The sequence below is a fragment of the Centruroides vittatus genome, unplaced genomic scaffold, assembly GCF_030686945.1.
Source record: "Centruroides vittatus isolate TY-2023 unplaced genomic scaffold, ASM3068694v2 contig_1057, whole genome shotgun sequence".
Taxonomy (NCBI): domain Eukaryota; kingdom Metazoa; phylum Arthropoda; class Arachnida; order Scorpiones; family Buthidae; genus Centruroides; species Centruroides vittatus.
The window spans coordinates 1,990,912-2,013,335 of NW_027120684.1; the positions used below are offsets into that span (position 1 = coordinate 1,990,912).

The following is a 22,424-nucleotide window of genomic DNA, read 5'->3' on the forward strand; positions in this document are numbered from 1 at the left end:
GCTGGTGAAATTTTTACAGATAGCTATATGATGATTTTTGCATTATTTTTGAATAAAGCCAATTCTATCTTGGTGTGTAATTTTTTGTCAATATATTTAGTTTTAATATAGACTAATTAGATGTATTCATTTAATGCAATTATATTAAGAGACTCAAAAAATAAATTTGATATAATTTGTTTTTATTTTATTAAAATTTTTGATTTTATTTGATTTGAATTTATAAAATTTCTTTTATATATTATGAAGTGTTTCATGTGATACTATTTAAAAGTGTGGAAAGTTAAATATTTTGAAGAGAGAAAATAAAAACTTAATAATAATTAAGTTCAAATACATAATAATAAACTAAAAATAGTTCAATAGCAATTTAATATTACAGTTTGCTAATTTATTTCATATTGAAGTTTAAGAAATCATCTATATTTTAACAAAGTTTCAATTTATTAAAAAAAAAAAAAATTATATATACATTTCTACCATATAGACCTTTGAACACCTGAAAGATAATTATAATCTGCAAGATGCCTCCAAACTATTCTTGACATTCTCCAACGTGTTAGTTTTCCTCTTGCACGAGAAGTTATCACACATCGTCCATGTAATCTTACTGGAGCAGTATCGTGTGGAAGAGCAGCAATTTCTGCATCTGCAATATCCTGAAATGTATAGAAACTATCAAAGATCTGAGAATATCTTTCCTAAAATACAGTATAGTACAATAACAGAAACATGGTTCCAAACAAATGGAAGGGAACATCGATACAAAATCAAATACAGTAAGATATTCGTTCCCATTTAACTAAGGATGCACTGATTAATTGGCCAATTTTGCATTTTAATATTTTTGTTAGAATGTCATGTATAAGGCTAGTAATAAAAAATAATAAATTTCTGTTATATATTTATTATATAAAAGATGCTGGGGCACTTAGATATTTCATAGCTATTTTGCTAAAATTAGGAAAAAGTTTTTTTGAACTTCACCACAAAAATGGGTCACTATGTCTTTGTATAAGAGGTAAATGTAAATATTTTTCCAATTCTTGATCAAAATGTTTTAAAAGCATGTTCTTATTCAATTTTTCGTTTACCAGAAGCTAATTCATCAAATAAATTAGAAAAACTTAAGAGATTCCCATCCATCTTGATCATCTCCAGAAATGGAAGCTTCAAGATTTAATTCTTCTTGAGATTTTGAATTATCAACATTATCTAAGCTATTGATTGTCCATCTTTTTATTTCCTCTACCATATTTGTTTTTTTTTTTTTTGAAATTTTATTTTGAGTCGTGAATCTAATAAAGATGACAAGCATAAAGACTTGTTTTCTATATATGCTAAAAATTTTTTTTAATTGAATTTTCTAGTCCTATTGTGGTATTAATGCCACTAAAGGAACTACTGCCCTTTGCTTTTGATAATAAGAATAATGTCAGAGTCTCTATTGTGTGAATTATTGAAGATGAGGTGGTTTCTCAGTTGCTGGCTTCCATAATTTCTTCAAATGGTTTTAAAAGTAGAACAATTTTTTCAACGAGAGACCACTAATATGTGCTCAACGTGGAAATTTTATTATCTATATGATACGTGACAAAGACTTTTTGCTGTTCCAAGTTTTTTTGCAACATGTAGTATGTAGAATTCCAGCAAGTAGAAACATCTTGAATTAATTTGTGTTTCTGCAAATCTAACTTGTCTTGCAAATCTTCCCTTACACATAAGGATCACTCCTTATACATTATTATTATTTTACAAAGAAGAAATATAATAGAAAAAAACTATAGTAGGGTCCCAATTAACCAAGACTTCTCCAAGGCTCCATATTATCCAAGGTGAATTGTGGAAGAATACTTTGTTAACAAAGACAAGAGAACATAGTCAGTATAATTTTTCTCAAATATCTTAGCTGGTTGCATACTTGAAAAAAGCTCTAGAAGTTTTAAAAAGAATTTACTCTGGTGACTACTTACGACCATACAAATTTTAAAAAAGTTAAAGATATTTTAATCATAATCATAGGTTATCATATTTTAATTATAATCATAGTTATTAAAGCAGATGTAAACCACATCTGCTTTAATAACTAGATCTATAAAAAAATTTGTAAACAAAATTAAAAGTATTTTATTGTAGAACTTAAAAAGTCTAAAAATAGAGTACACTGTATTCATTAATGTATCCAAAGGCACAACCCTCAACTCACACCTTTGATAATAGAGATTCTACTATACATAATTTAGTTTATATTTTTAACTTTCGTAAAACATAGTGCAAAGCCTGAAAATAACAAACAAAATGATTAAAAATACAGTCAACTCTGCATAAGTCGTCACCCGGATAACTTGACACCATAGGTTAATTAGTCAATTTACTGTGGTCCAGCCGACTTACATAGGCATTAATGTTACTAACCTTAAAAAACTCGGTTTACTCGACATCGTTTAACTCGTCACCACTGGATAAATCAACATACTTTTTCTGTTTTACACTTTTTGGAATTCTGATAAGGCAACTCCTCCCTGAAAAATGAGTTCACACCATACAGCTTATTGTGTGGTGTGAACTCATTTTTCAAGGGGGAGTTGACTTATCAGAATTCCAAAAAGTGTAAAACAGAAAAAGTATGTTGATTTATCCAGTGGTGACGAGTTAAACGATGTCGAGTAAACCGAGTTTTTTAAGGTTAGTAACATTAATGCCTATGTAAGTCGGCTGGGACCACAAAAAATTGACTACGTAACCAACGAGTGTCGAGTTATCCGGGTGTTGACTTATGTAGAGTCGACTGTATATCAAAAGCTGTAGTAATTCTTCTAGTTTTTAAATTGTTTGGATAACAATAAACATTTATATTTTAAATCAACTTAATTTGAGAACAATATTTTAAAATATTTATAAAATAATAATTTACTTACTCGTATTTGTCTTGGAAGTATATCATTTTTACGTAAGGCATTAATATGGAGCCTTAGTTTATAATTGTCTTTTACCATTTTCCGACGCTTTACATCTCTCAACATTCGCCAATCTGTGTAATGACCAGTAGAACGATTTGGTGTAACAATCATTGGATATAAAGGCTAGAAATAATATACAATAGGTAATTTAAAATAATCTGCAAATCATATTAATATGTAGCAATGTATTTTTAATATTGATTATGAATATCAATTATAGAATTAAATTTATTAAAAACAACTTTTACTATTAAAATTTGATAAGTATTTGAAAATATCTAATACAGTAGAGAGTCGTTAATCCGAATCAATTGGGGACTAGGGTTGTTCGGATTAGTGATTTGTTCGGATAACTGATTGTATATGAAAAAATATATTAACCTGTCCGATGTTCAAATTTTTCTCTGTTGCGTGTCGCTTTGTGTTGAATTTTCGTCGATTTTAAGCCTAACGAAAATTTTTATAATAATAATCGAGGCTATTGTATCGTTAAAAATTATTTCTTTATTTTGTACAAACAAAATAAATATATTGAAGAATATAAAAACATGAAAATTATACTTTAGAAGTAAATCTAGTATCCAAAACGTTCGATCCAGCACGGCACAGTCCGACTGAAAATCATTCTGATAACCGGGGTTTGGATAAACGACTCTCTACTGTATTTCTTTAAAATTAAAAAAATTTTCAAGAAATGAACAGAATATATGCTCTGAAATGCTATGATAACATGTCTGACACTAATTTATTTGTCATAAAAGATTAAAAAATAAATCAAAACAACAGAATAATTCATAAAAAGTTTCTTTTGAAATGAACATCAAGTTGCAAAATATGTTATGTACAAAAAATACTCTAAAATCTAGTAAAAACCTCATTCAACTTAGAGCCTTTTTTGTTTCCAGCTGCTTAATGATAAAAGTTTGAAGACAAATGTTTTCGATCTAGTCGAGATCTTCCTCAGGTCTACATGAAATGAAATGCATTTTGGATAATACTTTTCTGATACTTTTCTTGTAGTTATGTTGTTATTGCACAATTTCTGTATTTGAACTTTTCGTTTTTTTCTTTCAAAATACATTAACATGCCAAAACTCACTCCATTTCATGTAGACATGAAGATGATCTTGACTAGATCAAAAACATTTGTCTTCAAACTTTTGTTTATCATTAAACAGTACTGAACACAAAAGAAGGCTCTAAGTTGAATGAGGTTTTTATTAGTATTACTATCCAGTCTAATTTGTTGTGAAGTTATTTCTAAAATCTAGAATGAAAGAGCACAAAATAAATATTATATTAAGAAGAACATTGACAACATTTATTATAAATTCTCATATGTAATGTGGAAGTATTACAAAAGATATCAGACAGCATGGTAAAGCAAAACAGAATAGTTTTCCTAATTGATGAAGAATCAAACAGATCAAATTTATTAATACAAAAAGAGGAGAAAGCAAGCATGAATCATTAATTTAGCTCTTGAATCATAGTAGGTCTAAAAAAGTAATAATGAAAACAAAACTGTAATAAATGATGGTAATGAGAATTAATCTATTTTTTATTAAGGAAATAATTATTGTGATTTTATTATATCAAAATTTCTAGGTATATAGTTTGAGAGATTATTATTTAATTTAAACATTGTATACTAGCAGGTAAGCCCAGCGTTGCCCAGCAAAAAAAACAACAAAAAGCATTAAGTTTGTTAGATTATTTCATACTTCTAACTCTTCTATTATATTCGATTATAGTGGGCCTATTTGATTCATATAACTACAAAAGTTATCTTATGTAAGGGTATAAAACACTAAGTGCCCAATGTCATGACTTTTAAAAATTCTTTAAATTGTACAGTAGGGGAAAGAAAATTTTTTAAATGCATTAGATTGTCAGTTGGTGTGATAAACCCTTAGTTAATTAAGATAACCTTTGTAGTTATATAAATCAAATACTATAATATGACAAACATTAAAATGAAAACCATATAGAGTTTGGTTATTTTAGCCTATTATTGTCATGTTTATTGCAATACTTGGATGGTACAAAATGGCACAATTTCATTGGTCAAGTAGACAGCAATTGAAAATATATCTTAAATTTTTTCAGATATCAGTTCTTTTCTAATGTTAACGCTAAGAAACTGTACCACTCACAGCCAAATACCAAATGGTCATCTGACAACGAATTAAATTTCATGAAAAACGAACCAAATACTTAAACTTGGTACCCTCAAAAACCACTTAAAACATTTAGTGCAGGCTGGTAACCTCATATTGTGTAATTTTCCTACTTGAATGCCACCATACCACTGGTCCAATAGGAAAAGAAAGGACTGTTGAGAAAGGGGGTTGAAGTAATCCGACCAAACGTAGTTGTTGACCTCCTCCCGGAAGAGATGGTCAATGACTACTAATTAATACTGGTCTACTATTAATATTTGAAAAGTGATCTGTGTTGGATAGGTTGTGATGGCCCTGCACATGATCAAAGTTACTAACCTTAACATCCAAAACACTTCATATCTTGTTTAAATGAGAAAATTGTTTAAAAATGCTAGAATAATTGCTTTTATATGATGATAAAGTGTAAAGTTTAACAGATTGTATAAACTACTGGGAAGTATGTCATTGTAAATATTGTGTTTATAAAAAAATTATTAGAGTTAGTTTGATTTATTTTGTTACAGCAACATGACACAAGTGGTCTGTGCATCTCGTGAAGTCTTTTATGTGAAGCTGGTCCCTATTTAGTTGTTATTAATGTGAAGAAAACCCAGAAAACTCCACATTGGAGATGCCCAAACCCACAACTAACTACCAGTGTTTGGTGATTTTATCCACTCAGCTATTGGAAGACACTTATGAGGGCTACTTCAGAAATGGAAAAACCCAAGTCATTAGATGTGGAAAATTAAATACTTATAGACTTTCCACAGGGTATCACTTTTGATTCCATGTAGGTAAGTGCTATGTGCTACCCTACCCGTCAAGGTTATAATATAGCGTGTCCTATTCACAGTATATCATTGTAGCAGTAATCAAGTGAATATATTATATATTTTTTAAAATTATATCTGTTTTAAAAATTATATTTAGTTTATTTTCTTAAATTTTTTGTCAATAGATGGTGCTATATATGTAAACCAGCAAATCAAATGTAGACAGAAATTCAAGTAATATTTTGGAGTGAAATTTAGGACATTATCTAAGTTAGAAGTACGTTAATGTAAATGCAAAGTTTTGTAGCAATTGGTTGAATGGCCTAGGTGTGCATAGTGAACAAACAAACAAACATTCTCATTTATTTATATAGATTTCAATGTACATTATGTTTGTTAAATTTCTCCTTCTATATGTTGCTACATTACAGCAATAGATTTGATTACAAATAGCAAATTCTTGTGCTTGTTTTATATGGATTTGAAGAAATATAAAATAAACAAATTATTTCTTATTTGTATTTTTTTGTTTTCTACTCTTTGAAAGTATAAAATTATATTTCAGTTTTCTTTACAAGTCACAAATTCAAAAATTCATAGAAAATGGTGGATTACAAAACAATAATTTTACTGCTTAGTTCAGGAAACAGGTTGTTTTTTTCTTCAGCAGCATTTTTGTTTTAAAATATTGGGAGCTTTAATTTTCCAAAATGAAATATATAATTTACTATCAAGTGCTATTAATGAAATGTTTACTTACATCTAAATGTCTTCATCTTTACATTCTACTTTGAATATAGTTCTTTCTTAATAATTGAACTTTTAAAAATTTTATAATCTTTAAATACAGTACTTTATTAAAATACAAATACTTTTTTGCTAGTAAATATATTCATGAAAATAATTATATTAATTTCTGTTTCTTTATACCCAAAATATCTATAATATTAAAATTATATTTTCCCTTTATTGTAATTATTAAAATAATCTTACATGAGAAAAAAACACAATGAATTGGGGAAATCAACACATACCTGAACCTGTTACCGGTGTTGGAGAAAAGACAAATAAATATTGTAAACATTTTCTCATTTGTCCACTCCAGCAGCACTAGCCACCGAATTAGCTCATATTAAACACCTAGCGACCATCCATGGGTACCATAAGCTAATCAATAGATTAATTAATCGTTACCACCGCTCCGCACATGTGTTTGCCATCTGCTCACGTGATGATGACCCTACAGAAGATGAAACACAAATCCCCATCAATATAATCCGTATATTGCTGTTATATAAAAAGATTGCCAACAAACGGCGCATTAAAATCACATACAGAAAATGTCCCACCATCTTGGACATCCTCCACAATGGGAAGGATTCTTCCGATCCCAACAGACTCCTGGACATTTACTCTACACCTCTTAAGGACCACAGGTGTGACAGGAACCTTGTTTACATCAGTTCAACCAAGAGATCATTGGGAATCAGAATACGTGAGCACAATGCAGACATTCTACATGGGAGGAACTCTACAGCTCTTGCAGTTTACGCAGCCAATCCTGACATTGAGGCGGCCTTCAACCAAGCAAGGCTCATCATCACTTCGCCTCACCCTGAGCACCTGAGGTGGTTGGAGGCTATCTCCATTTACAAATCTAGCCATGCCACCACTTGCATAAATTATAAAGAAGAACTCAATTTGTCCATTGCCTGGCAGGCCCTCATTGACACAGACCTTTAATTGCAGTCTACCTGCATCGAATGCGCATGTCCAATCCAACAATTTTAAACGAGACGTGGGTTCAATTTCTGTTTAAATATCGATGTTCTATTTTTGTTCTGTGTTCTGTCGCTTCTCTTTTTTATCATCTGAAGAAGAACTATTAAGGTTCGAAAACATTTACGATATTTATTTGTCTTTTCTCCAACATCAGTAACAGGTTCAGGTACATATTGATTTCATCCCAGTGTTCTGTGAATGTAGAATTGGGGAAAATGAATGAAGTCCATTCATTTTCCCCACCAACAGTTCTATCTAAGACAGGAATTATCCCATGTTTGTTACATAAAAGCATGAAGACAATAGACATTCACTTAAATTTATATACATTCTTACAAAAAGCTACCATTCTGGCAACATTTCATATTGTCAGAAAATTTCTCCAAACTGTTTAAGATTTTGTACTGGTGTCATAGACTTGGCTCCTACTGAACACAATCTGAGAATGATACATAGAAAAAAAAAATAAAAAAAATATTAATATAGAATTCTAAATTTAACAGAATTTCAATTTCTTAAGTTTCTGATGATGAGAAAATACTCAAAATAATTACCTAACTTTAGGAACCTAAAGAAAAGACAGAATGTTATAATAATACATTAACAAACCTGATTGTTTAGAAACAATTTTAAAAAAGATACACTTAATGTAAAAATGAAGCTAAAATGAACACTACAGATCCAGATTCGCTATTCAATCAACAGATATAATTTCTTTTGTATAAAAACTAAAAACAACAAAAGTCTAGAGCTATGCAATAATGTCATATCCTTATATTTTAGTTATTTTATTCAGATAAATTTTAATTTTTTAAATTAATTTTTAGTCTCCTTTTTACTTTTCTGGCTCTGCTATATATAACAGGGAAAGTATGGTGGCAATCGGTCAAAAATGATTTTGACATTTTTTGACTGATTGCCACCATACAAGATTTTTAAATTTTTTGGACTCGGGACCTTAAAACATCAAGAAATGCAATAATAATACTAATAATAAATTCCGGGGTTTTTCTGTATGTATGGATGTTTGTGTGTGGAGTGGGCATGATTTTGTTCATCCTCTTTGAAGCTTAACTCCTGTACTTTTTGTCAAAAATTTCTGAAATTTTTCAGGATTTGTATATTAGGGGATTGATGCTATTAAATTTTGGCAATGGAATGAGGACAATAAAGGGGGTTGTGTGTCATATCTTGAGTAGGATTGGACTTAATGACAATTTCTCATTATTAGCATTTACAACTTTTATAAAACCCTTCCCTACTTTCAAAATTAAGCTTTTGGCCATTTTATAATAATTAAAAGTATAATGAAATTTTTAATGATAGACTATTATAACAGATAGTACCCAACACACACAATTAATGTTACCAGGAAAGTTCAGCAAATCATTGCTGGATTTCTTTATTACTGGTAACTATAATTTAAAATGAGTTTTATGCTGATATAATTATTAAATTTGGCTATAATAACCATCAGATATGGACTAATCACACACCACAAAAATCTTTATTAACTACACTTGTGGTGTATGATTAGTCTATATCTAAGATTGACGACAACACAATACTGGATGTACAAGCAAACAAAAAACTACTCACAATGTCAACCAAACTCCAGCAATTAAACTAATGCATGAACATTTTCATCTACCTTCAAGTAGACATCGTAGAATTGTAATATTCCACCTGAAGATGTCTACTTGAAGGTAGATGAAAATGTTCGTGCATTAGTTTAATTGCTGGAGTTTGATCGACATTGTGAGTAGTTTTTTGCTTGTTAGTCTATATCTAATGGCTACTATAGCCAAATTTAATAATTATATGAACATATAGAGACAAAAAGCATAAAAATGAATTAATTTTATGCTTTAGCACCAATCTGTGATAGCATGTTACTTTAGTAATAATGTTTGTCTTGTTTTTGTAAATTCTTAAAGATGACTTTTCTCTGAACTTTTCCCCATGTTTATGTGAGGTCAGTATTCCCATCTTTAATCTGTCTTCTCCACTTCTCTCTATCCAGGGTGTCCTCTCTCCTCCATCCCTTCTTTCCCAAATCCCCTGCCACTTTGTCTCTCCATCTCATCTTCAGTCTTCCCCACTTCCTCCTCCCTATCATATCCAACTTCCCAACAAAGTTCTTATTTGTTCTCTCTATATATCCAAACCATCTTAATCTACTTTCCTGCATCTTCTTACTTATAGTACCCACCTTGACTGTTCTTATGTAATCATTCCTAATTCTGTTCTTTGTCATATCACATATTCATTTCTGCATTCTCATCTACACAGTCTCAATCTTTTCCTGAGCTCTTGTAACTGCCCATGTCTCAGCACAATACATCATTGTAGGTCTTATCACAGTTTTGTATACTCTTCATTTTGCATCTTATTATTATTTTTTTTTATCACACAACATTTTACTCATCTTTCTCCAGTTCAGCCATCTACATTGAATTCTATGCTGGATTTCTACACTCATTCCTTCATCACTTGCTGTGTATGATCCAAGATACTTAAATTTGGAAGTGGTAATTAACTTTTCACTCTGGAGTTGTATATAACTCTCATCCCCTCCACCAAATGTCATATATACTGTCTTTGCTCTTCTATTCTTCATGCCTCTCTCTTCCAGCAGTTTTCTCCATTCCTTCAGTTTCTTTTCTACCTTATCTTGGGATGTTTCATATAGCACGTCATCCACAAACAGCATACTCCATGGTGCTGTGCTCTTCACATCTTCCACCAATACATTCATCACCAAATTGAACAGAAATGAGCTAAGGGCTGAGCCCTAGTGCAGTCAAACTCTCACAGTGAATCCTTCTGTCATACTATGCATTACTCTTTACTCAAAACATTGCTTCCTTATATATTTCTTTTGCAAGTCTTACATACTTTTCTGGTATTCCCTTTACCCTCATACATCACAATACCTCCTGTCTAGGCACCCTGACATATGCTTTCTCTAGATATATGAAAACGAAGTGCAATTCTGCCTGCCTCTCTCTGTACCTTTCCATCAGCTGCTTTAGAGCAAAGATCAATCACATCTGTTGTTCCTCTTCCCAGCATGAAACCAAACTACTCCTCACCTATAATTATCTCTTGTCTTAAGCTTCCTTCCACAATTCTCTCCAAGATCTTCATTGAGTGCAATATTAGTCTAATTCCTGTGTAATTTATACATTCCTGCACATCTCATTTTCCTTTATAAATTGACATTAAAATATTTTTCCTCCACTCAACTGATATCTTCTCTTGCTGTAATAGCTTTTTCATAAGATCTCATACAATAACACCACCCTTTTTGCCCAAACATCTCCATACCATAGCCGAGATCTAATGAACTGCTGTTGCTTTCCATTCTTCATTTTTCTAAGTGCCCTTTCTACTTCCTTCTATCTGCTGATACTCCTTCATTTGCCTCCCTGTCCTCACAAAGTATTCTTGGATTTTCCTTATTCAGTAGCTTCCTAAAGTAATTCTTCCATCTTTCCTTTATCTTCTTTTTGGTCTTGTAACACTTTACCATTCTCATATTTTATTCGTTTTATTAATGATTATTATTCTTAAAGATGATTGAATACTCAAAAATGCTAGATCTCTTGAAATTCTGTATTTTTTCATTCCAATTAAAAGAATTTTATTTTAATAGAAGGAATTTTTGTAATAAGTAGTTATTTGCTTTTTTATAAATAGACTGTCATAAGTTTTTGAAACTTCATTTCATCTCCAGATAAAACTGCATACATAAAATATTTAATTTTATGTCTGCTTATGGCATTTACTATTAACTAAACAAATTTCCTTTTTATACTCTATAAAACTAATCATAAGCCAAACAATTGCCATATTAAATCAGGCAACTACCCGATTTAGTATGGAAATCATTTGGCTTATGATTAAAACATCAGGCTTTGAGATGTTTAACTAATTTATAGTATTTATCATCATCTTCAACAACATTCAAGTTATCAATTTTTACATATTAAGTAACCAAACATTTATCTACATTGTAGACAGGAAATAGATACTAAAATAGAAGTAAACATCTTAAGTGATATTTAGAAAGTATCTTGTAGAGTTCAGCCCATTTAACAGAGCAAGGGAGAGGTTTGAAAGTGCACTCTTGTATGTTTCTCTTCTATGTTATACATTAGCAGAACTCCCATTAATTAAGCACTGAATAGTAGAGCAGTCCATTTAAATGAACACTGTATGGGCAGCATTTTTAAAGCAGCAGTCTGCATAAGGAAGCACTACTCTAAGGGTCAATTGTTAATCTTATGTTATATTAATGCTCAAAGCACATGGTAACAGGGCTCTCTACAATATTTGTTGGGATTTAGTTAAACCTGCCATTGATTAGTTTTCTACTATGTGAACAGTCAAAAGATTTCTTACATAATCATAATCAGCAGGTTTTATTGGACACTCATATGAGAAGCAATTACATATTAATAAAATATATGTGAACAGTGCAGATCACACGTATGCCCTCATCTTGAGTGAACAGAGCAAGAAGTGATTAGCAACCAGCAGTTTTTATGCCATACATTCATCAGAAAGCATTCAGAAATTTTAGAGAAGGATTTTTCACATCTTTTCAGCTAGGCCTTTTACTGTACTTCTGTAAGACAGTGAAGTGACTAGTAAATATTTTATATTTACTAATTTTTTGCTAGAACAATAAAATTGATGACATAAGAATAGAAAAAATCAATATTTAAGTACAGTAAAATTATTCATTAATAAATTTTAGCATTTTCAAGTGTTACATAGAGCTCCTAAGACATGAAAAAATGGAGAGTATCAAATATCATTAATTTCTTGGGTAATCTTGTTACTTAGGATAAAGGAGTATGATGCAGTGATCATGAGGATGCTTTAAAGTGGACTTGAATGAATTTTTTTTAAAATTTATTTACATAAAAATAAAAAATATTTGAAAGATGTTATAATATCTACACCGGAGAACAGTACAGTTTCACCTATCTAAAAGCCTTTTACCAAATGGCTGGAGGCCATCTACATATGTCTTAACGCTATTAATGAAGGTAATTGCATTAAGTACAAGGACAAGATAACTCTATCGACAACATGGCAGGCCCTACTAGATAAAACAATAAATTAGAGCACAACAAGAGTAGTGCGCAAGTCCGGATTGATGTCATCGGGATGGGACAATGCTCCGGATTGTATTTCTTCACAACTTAGTGTTGAAATGCATTCCCATTAGGGGATCGTTACCTGAAGAAGAACCGTTAAGGTTCAAAAACGTTCGTAACTATTTAGTTTAGTGTGATGCGCACTGGTAAAAGGCTTTTAGATAGGTGAAACTGTAAAAATTATTTATTTTGCTATTCTAGCATTTATGGATTGTCTTTTATACATTATCTCAATTAATTATTCAAACAATTATATATTATGTGCAACTACTCTAACAATATTTGAGATGACAGATATCAACCTGCTATACTTGAATGAAAGCATCTGTGAAAATAAAGCTTTGGTATTATCAACATATACCTACAATATCTTTTACAACTTGCATTTTAACTGCTGTTTTTCAGATTAATAATTAAAGATATACAAGTCTTGTTCTTAGATATGATGTTAGCAGCAGAAACTCTGTAAGAAGAGTTTTTGTAAAAATGCATCTTATAAAACATCAATCAAAGATCTAAAAACATCTCAAGCATTTACATTAGTCCAACAGAAATCTAAGACTGCTGTAGTTTCAAATATATTTTCAAGAAAAGACATGAATATATAATTTGAAAATTCTTGAGAATTCTATAATCCTGAGTCTGCAGGTGTATAGAAACACTATCAGTAATTCAATGATCCAAAACTTATGGCTTAATTATGTTTATTTTAGTTGATTACATAACTAAATAGATGCATTTTGGGCCGACTTACATTTTACAGCCCCTCACCAGTAATTTGTATTGAATCAACTGTCTTTTTAAATACGAAAGTACACGACCAATACATTAAGCAAATGATAAGGATTGGTACAGTATAATAGATTATAGTTGTTTTATTCTATTGTACTAGGCTGTTAGTCTTTAAAAGCGAACTTCATGTTGTGTTAAAGTTGTGTTCTCAAGAATTTTCTAATTAGAATAAGACTAAGGAGTGTTGTAAAATAGCTTCCAAACTGGAGATTAGTGTCCTTATAATTAATTCAGTTACCCTCTCCTCGCTGATTTAAAAATTTCAAGGACTTTCAAATTCCTTATTCATGTAGCAGTATGTATAAATTAGCATAGATGATGCAAAGCTTATTACCTGGTTCTGGTTCAGATGATTACATAGATAAAGCTGTGAAGTATTTCCTCTTTTCTACCATGTATTTATGTTCTTTTAGTCTACTGACCAAAGAGTAGTTTGTAACATCCATGTATTCCATATTCCATTAAAATCCGTCATCCTTAACCAGGATTTGATATACCCCAGTGCACATAGTGTATCAAGTTTATTCTTGTCATTATGGAGTAATTTAAGAATGTTCAATTTTAGAATGTAACAAACATTCTCTTCTTTATGAGTATGACCTGAGGAAGGCATATCAAAGAGCTAAAAATATCTGTCAAATAAAGCTTGTTTTCCTGGAAAAGAAAGGTGTTTGTATGTGATTTGGATCAGACATTTCAGTTTGTGCCTTATCTCTGTATTGATAATATGAGAAATATCAAAAGAAAAAGAAGTTTCTCAGGTCTTGGTAAAAATAGTTTGTAAAAATCGTTACGAAGAGTATATAGATGGGAAACATTTTTTTCAATTGGCATGACATTTTGGAGAAAAAAACAATCATTTTAAAGGAGAATTATTATATAAATAAAAAAAAATGCGTAATACAAAATATCTGTAAAACTGTATATTAATTAAAAAACTAAGATTACAAAATTCACAAATTAGAATAGATGAACATTATTTCAAATATTTCTATATTAAATAATTATATAGTTGAATGTATGATCACAGATATACTGTATATCACTAAATAAACAGGAATTAAAAATACATGTACAGAATAAAAATTGTATGTTTCCAAATAATTTATATACTTCCAACAAGTTTAAAAATAATTTTTAAATGCTAGTATATAAACACAACATAAAGTTGGTAATTATAGTAAAAACAGTTTTTAAATATACACAATAGAAATCTGAGAAAACTAATGATGTCAACTCTCAAAATAGACTGAAGTTAAGTTCAAATTGTTCTATGGATAATCTTGATTTCAAAACATTTCCTACTATATTTGTTTACAGAAATAAATAGATATCTTGTTTCTTTCAGGAGAATGAAAAATTACACATAATCAGAAATTATACCATTGACTTAACTGGAAATTAGGAAATCTTTAGAGTTATGAATGTTGCATTTTCAAGTTTTTATTCACTTTTCTTTAAAATTAAAAAGCATCACAGATATAAAATTCCTATATGAAATAAGCTTAGTTTTTTTAATACAGATTTCTTGATTTAGCTTTCATATATTTTTGTTAGCATTGAAGTAGTTGTAACAGAACACTGTTTAAATGTATTCTGGAAATAAAATATAATTTATTATAACTCAATTTACATATCCACTAAATACTTCCATTTGAATATGAAAAATCAATACTATCTACTACAAGAATCCTCCAAAACACTGTTCAATGTTTCATAATCAAAAGATGAATTCCTTATAACAACTTTATTTAAAAACTTGTATGTAGATTCTTAACTTTATTTAATATGATATCACTTAATTTTTTTATTCAAAGCCTTTTTTCTTATTCTCCAAAAAAGTATTATGTTTTGTAGTATTAAATTGATGTTCTTTTATCCATTTCGTTAATTTTCAGAAAATGATCTAACATAGTAAGATACAGAATTACAACTTTTTATTCATTGTTGAAATAAACAATTACTATTGGAATTCTTAGAAAACTTCTTTTATTTAATATTCCTGAGAAGCCAAAAAATTTTAGTATTTTTTTTAAAAGCCAATTCCTGTCTTTAACTGAACAATGATTTTCAATAAATTATTTATTAAAAGCCACACTGTACTGAATTAGGATTCAATTGTTATATCATTCTCAATTGTTTATACTCTGCATGTAGAGAATCTGATCTGAATTAATGGATTCCCTCCAGCCGGTTTGTTGCACCAAACTGGAACTACCAAATATTTTAACACAAAAAAAACTTTAATCCCACCACTTCACTCCTCTTCACTCCCTCTACCATCCTCTCACACACTCTCTCATTTTCCCGCCTTTTTTATGGCTCGTTGTCTACCCTTGTTTAGCTACCCCTCCCCCTTTACAACCCTTTGTCTACATTTGCTTATTATCTTTACGACTGCTGTAAAGAGATTGGACATGGATCGACAAGACTGCAGTTGGGGGAGGAAGAGTAGGTCCAATACCACTACACTGCATTTTTAATTAAAAGATAACTAACATCTTAAACCAATTCTTCACTAATTTACAAAACTTAAATTATAAATTTCTGAAATCTTTTTTTTATATTTTATTTAATCTTAACATTAGCTCAATATAAACTGACTTTTATATCAAGGATCTAAATGCTACCACACTGAATCTTATAGTATGCACGGCACTGTCAAATTTTAATAAAGTAAGTTTTCTATTCAGTTCTATTTTCAGCCGAATTTTAAAGGATGACAAGAAAACAAATTTTGTGAAAACTTTTAAATAAATTTCAAATCTCTTTCATGTTTTAGGTTCTTTTACATTACTCTCTACTATTTCTAATAATTCTGCTTCCTTGTGGTGTATCTTTAGATTATATTATTTCATTTGGAAGTTTCATTTCTAATAATACAGTAGAGCATTGATTATCCGACCCCCGATTAACTGACCGCGTTCTAGTCGGCAAATTCAAATGTCCGCTAGTGATGTGGCGCTACAATATTTGGTTATTCTTGGCTACTTTAATATTATTTTTGTTAAATTTTTGCATGTTTTAGCTGGCAGCACTGGCTCGACCATGAAAGGGAAGCTAGTATTTAAACCAGGCCTAATACACTATACTAATAATGTATTTTTTCATACTTTTCGGTTATCCGACCAACCCCAGTCCCCAATTGAGTCGGATAATCGATGCTCTACTGTACTCGTAATTTACTTCTTCAACTATTATTTTTACTAGTAACAATCCTACGGGAAATCTTTTTCACTGTTTAAAGAAAGATTCTCTAAATCTAAGGAGAAAAACAGAAAATAATAAAATTTGAAAGATTTTTAAATTAAAAATAATCTCATATTTGGTGAGCATTAATATGGAGAGTCATTACATGCACATCATATTCGCCTATGTAAAACAACAAACAAAACATGAAATGTCATGAGAGCAGTTGAGCCTCTATCACTTTTGGTTATCTGTGTGCATGCATGGTTCTGTTATGTTTGTACCTTGTTCATTTAACACATTGAAATTCTCTTAATATTTTAAAAATCAAAACAGTTATAAATAATTATGAGTTGTTATTATTTTACTTTGGATGATGAGGCTAAAGCTCGATATAAAGGAAAGCATTAAAAATTACAAATCATTTGACTGTTATAATTATTTAGGAAGTGAAAAAAATATATGAAGTATGGTAGCATGGCATACTAAAAGAAAAAGTACAGTCTGGACAAAGTTTTGAAATGTTTCATCATCAAGTAGATGTGAGTGGGTAAAATTTCTGGAGAGATATGTTAGCAAGAGAGCAAATGTGACGACTTCAGATTATGACATTTCTTGCTTTTTTGATGTCGCTAGCATTGTCATTCGGTAATGTGAAAGGTTCCCTTTTGTTCGAAAGAGTAGAAAGAAAATGGCATGACAATAAAGTTTAATGTTGGAGTAAGGTGAAGCTGAGCAACGACTAACACTTGACTTTATGCATCCCTTGTCAACATCATAACTCTAGAATGAATAGTTCGATCTTGATGAAATTTTCTAGGATGACTCATTATCACTCAAGGATGAACTCATTAAAAGTTTAACTCTCAAAAATGATCCATTTTTGTAGAACTGGAGATGGGGGTCAAAACAAAGGTTGCATTTTTCTTCAGTATCGGAGATCAAAATGAGTTGACTAAGGCCACATCCTAAGTGGCAGCATCTATTTATTGAGCCTATTTATCCAGCGTTTGGAACTTGATCAGTTCCAAACGGCAGTAGAACTATATCCAACAAACGAGCAAGTTAAACAAAGCAATGAAGACTACTTGCAATTAACTGGGTGCCCTGTTGCTTATATAGCATCTAAAAACACTCCAGATATGCCCTGCCCTGCCTTTGTCCAAAGATGACTCAGCTCTTGGTTTCTCCAAGTATTTGAATCTCTCAGTTAATGCCAGAATCAACTTATGGGTGCAAGGAGGTCTCGTCAATGGTTCACTAGGAACTATACATTACATTATATATGCTCCTAATGCTCGCCCTCCAGCTCTTCCTCTGTTTATTTTAGTGGAATTCGATAACTATCATTTCATCTATAGTAATCTTTCATCTATCGTAATCTGTTTCCAATAATCCCCATAACACACACTTCAATCAATAGCAGTATATTGCAATCTCATAGACAGTTTGCCCTTACCTTAGCATACTCAATGATTATACATAAATCACAGGAATTAACTCTTCCAAAAATCAAAATAGATATAGGTAAAAAAGAGATAGCTATCGGTCTTGCCTAAATTGCATTCAGTCGAGTGAAAAAAATAACTGACATAGTATTTTTAAACAGTTATAATAGAGATCACTACGAGTCAATCTTTAAGTCCAAGGCCCATAGTGATAGACAGAATTTCATGAGACGTTGGCATAGCAATTAATTAATGGCTTATTCTGGACTTATATTTGTACCTTTAAATCAGATATATTGTTGAGAATGAATGATTCTTTCTCTCTTTTTTCCCTCATAACCTAGAAAATGAAGGTGTGAGCAGCCTCGCTCCAACTATACATTGATACAGCATTACTTAACTAGTTATTTCTATTTCAGTGATTTTTTTAATCATTGACTGAATTAGTTACTTTCTCTGTATGAAACTTTGATCATTGTCTTCTCGCCCATAGATGCTCAAGAAAACATATTTTATATATATATACATACATAGTATAAGGTTACACAACATATACAGTAAATACATTGTACTCGCACCAAAAATGAGCTGAAGAACTAATGCATAAATGCAGTTTAAAGTCAGAACATCAAACCATGATAAAAGTCAGTACCAGATATCTGCAAGGGTGAGGTTTTCTGTCCCACAAAAAAGAGTCTTAGTACTTGCTATTATTATTACACTATAAGCTCAAGGCTATAAGCTCAAAACTGCTATTAAAGCAGACGGGTAGACAAATCAAGAATACTTGAGAGCAAAGGAAGTACTGCAACGCATCTCAAAAATGAACTAGAAATCTTCCAGGCTATGGGTGAAAAAACACATAACATTTGTCTTCTCTTAAATGCATTAAACACGACTCCACCCACATCAAGTGAATTGGAAAGGGCAATCACAGTAGCAGGACTTTTCATTATTAAAATAATACCAGATTGAGTGATCAGAGTATTGACCATTTTTGGTTTTCAAAATCTTATAAAAATTTACAATATTTTGTATTATGTTTTATTTAAAAAACAAGAATTACCTTCTAAGTTAGACATTTGATCTAAATTCATTTTTTCTTTAAATTTTCAACTCAATTCAAAGACTTTGTTTTTTTTCTTGTAAGCAGTTTCCAACAAACTTTAATAAATTTTTTCTATTTGTGAAAATTTCTATGTAATTCAAAGGTAATTTTAATATATATTTTACAGAGCATTATTAATATTATGATTTTGGAGGTTGCATAACATATTAAATTACTTTTAAAAATGAAAAATAATTATATCATTCAATTTCAAAATATTTTTTATATTTTAAAAATAATTAAATCCCAGGATCCCGGAAAACAGTTCACTTTTTTCTGAAATCCTGGGACAAGCAAAAGAACTGGGAAATGAGAAACCCTAGTGAATACTGTACTATTACCATAATCACATATTCTAATATTCTATAACCCATTTTTTAGATATTAGCAAGGTTGAGGCCAAGTTTTAAACACAAAAACGTGTACGTTGGATATTCAGCAACACTTTCCTGTAAGCCTAGAAGTTTGACAATGGTGTTTGGAAAGTCAGTAGAATCATGCTTGACATTCCAAACACCATTGTCAAACTTCTAGGCTTACAGGAAAGTGGCACTGAACATCTGACGTACATGTTTTCGCATTTAAAACTTCGGCCTCAACCTTGCTATTAAATCAGAAAAGAAGACAATTTCAAACATGTTTAAGTTCAGATACTTTCATTGATTGTAATATCAACATGTTTAGTAATACAGCCATTATGGAACAATATTTAAAATTAAAACAATTAGAACAATGTGAAAGATGTTAAGTTTATATAGTACAATTTGAATCTTCTAGATAAAACATATGTAAAAATAGAAGTATTACTACACCGGAGTAATCTAAAATGGACATACCTATAAGTCTTTAACCGGTGTGCGTCTCGGAACAAAATATAAAATAAAATAAAAGTCTATTACAAATGTTTTCAAACCATTGCAGTTCTTCTTCAATTCAAAGTTGTTATGAAACAACTTTGAATTGAAGTGCATTTGATTAGGAAGTTCAAGTTACCTGAAGAACCGCAACAGTTCGAAAACGTTTGTAATGGACTTTTATTTTATTTTATATTTGTTCTGAGACGCACATCGGTTAAAAGCTTATAGGTACACTGTACATCCATAAAACATATGTAATTGGATAAATAGCAAAAATAAATATATAAACCTTTAAAATGTAATATCACTTTTTAATATAATAAAACACCTTGCTTTTCAAAAATGGATTTAATTTTTCATGTGCTAATGTTTTCAGACATGTAAAAATTAAAGCCATTGTTGGAGAAATAGTATATCTTCTTATATTACGTATATTGTTTCTGATGTGTGTTCCATCACTTTTTAATAAAGAAATCTTTTCAGATAGAGAAAAACAAACAGCCATAAATTCCAGCACAAATTCTTAAATAATGAATGTTTTCAACTATATTCATAGACCTTCATCAGGCTAATTTTTTTTTTTATAACTTTAGTTTTCAGCTACAGATTATTAGTCACCATCAGTTTGTATACAGATGTTTGAGAACATTAACATCACATGTTGTAGAATTAATATAATTTCAAAGTAACATGAATGTTTAATCAAAACACAATACTATAAAACACTTGTAGAAAAATTGGAAACAAATATACCAATCACACTATACCTTACACACTTTTCTAGAACTAGTTTAATCAAAACAAACATTTTTGACCCCATTCAGAGGTTTGCCTCAGGTTAAAAATGTATTAAAATACTGACTAAAGAAAAGAACCGAGTTCTAATAGTAGAATTATAACTGCTATTTTTAAATTTACCAAATTTGAAAAACAAAAGATTTACATGTTTTAAAAGTTCTACAAACAAATAATTTACATATTTTTAAAATTAAAACATTAAAATAATTTACTTATTTATTTATTTTAATATTTCCATATAGTTTAATCAAAACAAAAAATGTTTGTTTTGATTAAACTAGTGCTGGAAAAGTGTTTAAGGTGTAGTGTGATTGTTAAATACCATAAAATTAACATAAAAATTAAATATGATAATATAAACATCAAACCCTCCTTCATATATTAATATATACACAAAGGATAAAGAAAAAATTCTAATAATCATCATCATCAATGAATACATTCAGTCTTCTTACATGAAGCTTTTTGATCTAAATAGTAAGTTTCACAATATTGAATTTTTATCTAACATAATGAAGGGCACTCAGAAATAAACAATATAATCTGTCATTCCTTTAACTTTTATATCCAATTTTAGTTTAAACAATTTCTTATTAGTTAAAACATGTTCAAGACCATGGTTCAATATTATATACAGCAGAACCTGTTTAAAAAGTTCCAACTTAAGAAGTCCAATTTCTCTGGTCTTGGCATTTACACCATAAAATGGGTGTTAAAATTTCCTCCTTGGCAAGTTTTCCTGTTTAAGAAATTCCAAAATATTAGTACCATCAATAACATTTTACCCTCTTAAAACGTTTATGTTGGAGATAAATTGTAATCTTTTTTCCTCACCATAACTTCCACTTATAAAAATAGTAAAGTAACTCTAGATGTTCACCATATTGTATATTATACTCTTGAAGTGGCCACTAAATTAGCTGGGATCATATTGTTTTGACCATACTCCCTATCCAGTACCAAGCATTAACTATTGACTCAAGTCACTTCATCCCTGCTGTAGTCAGTGCATCTTACTATTCTACCATGTTACACTATGCTATGTTATATTACCTTGATATTGAAATAAAATTGATCATACAGATAAAAAATTATTTTTTAAAATTCATGCATAGGAGATTTTCCCACTTAAGAAGAGTCCTTTCAAAAACTTCTACTGTATTTGACTTTGATTGTATGACCAAAATTAATATTGATAAAATTCCAATTAACCAGATTATAGGATAATTCTGGAGGAGCATGATTACTAAAATTTTATGACTTTCAATAGCTGCATTCAGCAGACTAAACAGAGAGTGGTAATCAATATAAATCTGCTGAATGATGAATTATGAGTTGATGTGAGTGATATTAGTGATCAATAGCTTCTGCTTGTTTC

The 22,424-nt window shown here is 30.1% G+C and overlaps 1 protein-coding gene across 1 annotated transcript in view; it reads right to left on the reverse strand.

The window, feature by feature from the left end:
• Positions 1-369: 369 nt before the first annotated feature.
• The window catches only part of mRpS14 (mitochondrial ribosomal protein S14), a 34,113-nt gene continuing 12,058 nt past the window's right edge, over positions 370-22,424 (reverse strand). The window contains exons 2-3 of the mRNA XM_067267403.1: positions 2,919-3,083; positions 370-659 (exon numbers count right to left, since the gene is read on the reverse strand). Coding sequence (XP_067123504.1) covers positions 477-659; positions 2,919-3,083 — 348 coding nt within the window. The 3' untranslated portion in view covers positions 370-476. The remainder of the gene's footprint in view (positions 660-2,918; positions 3,084-22,424) is intronic.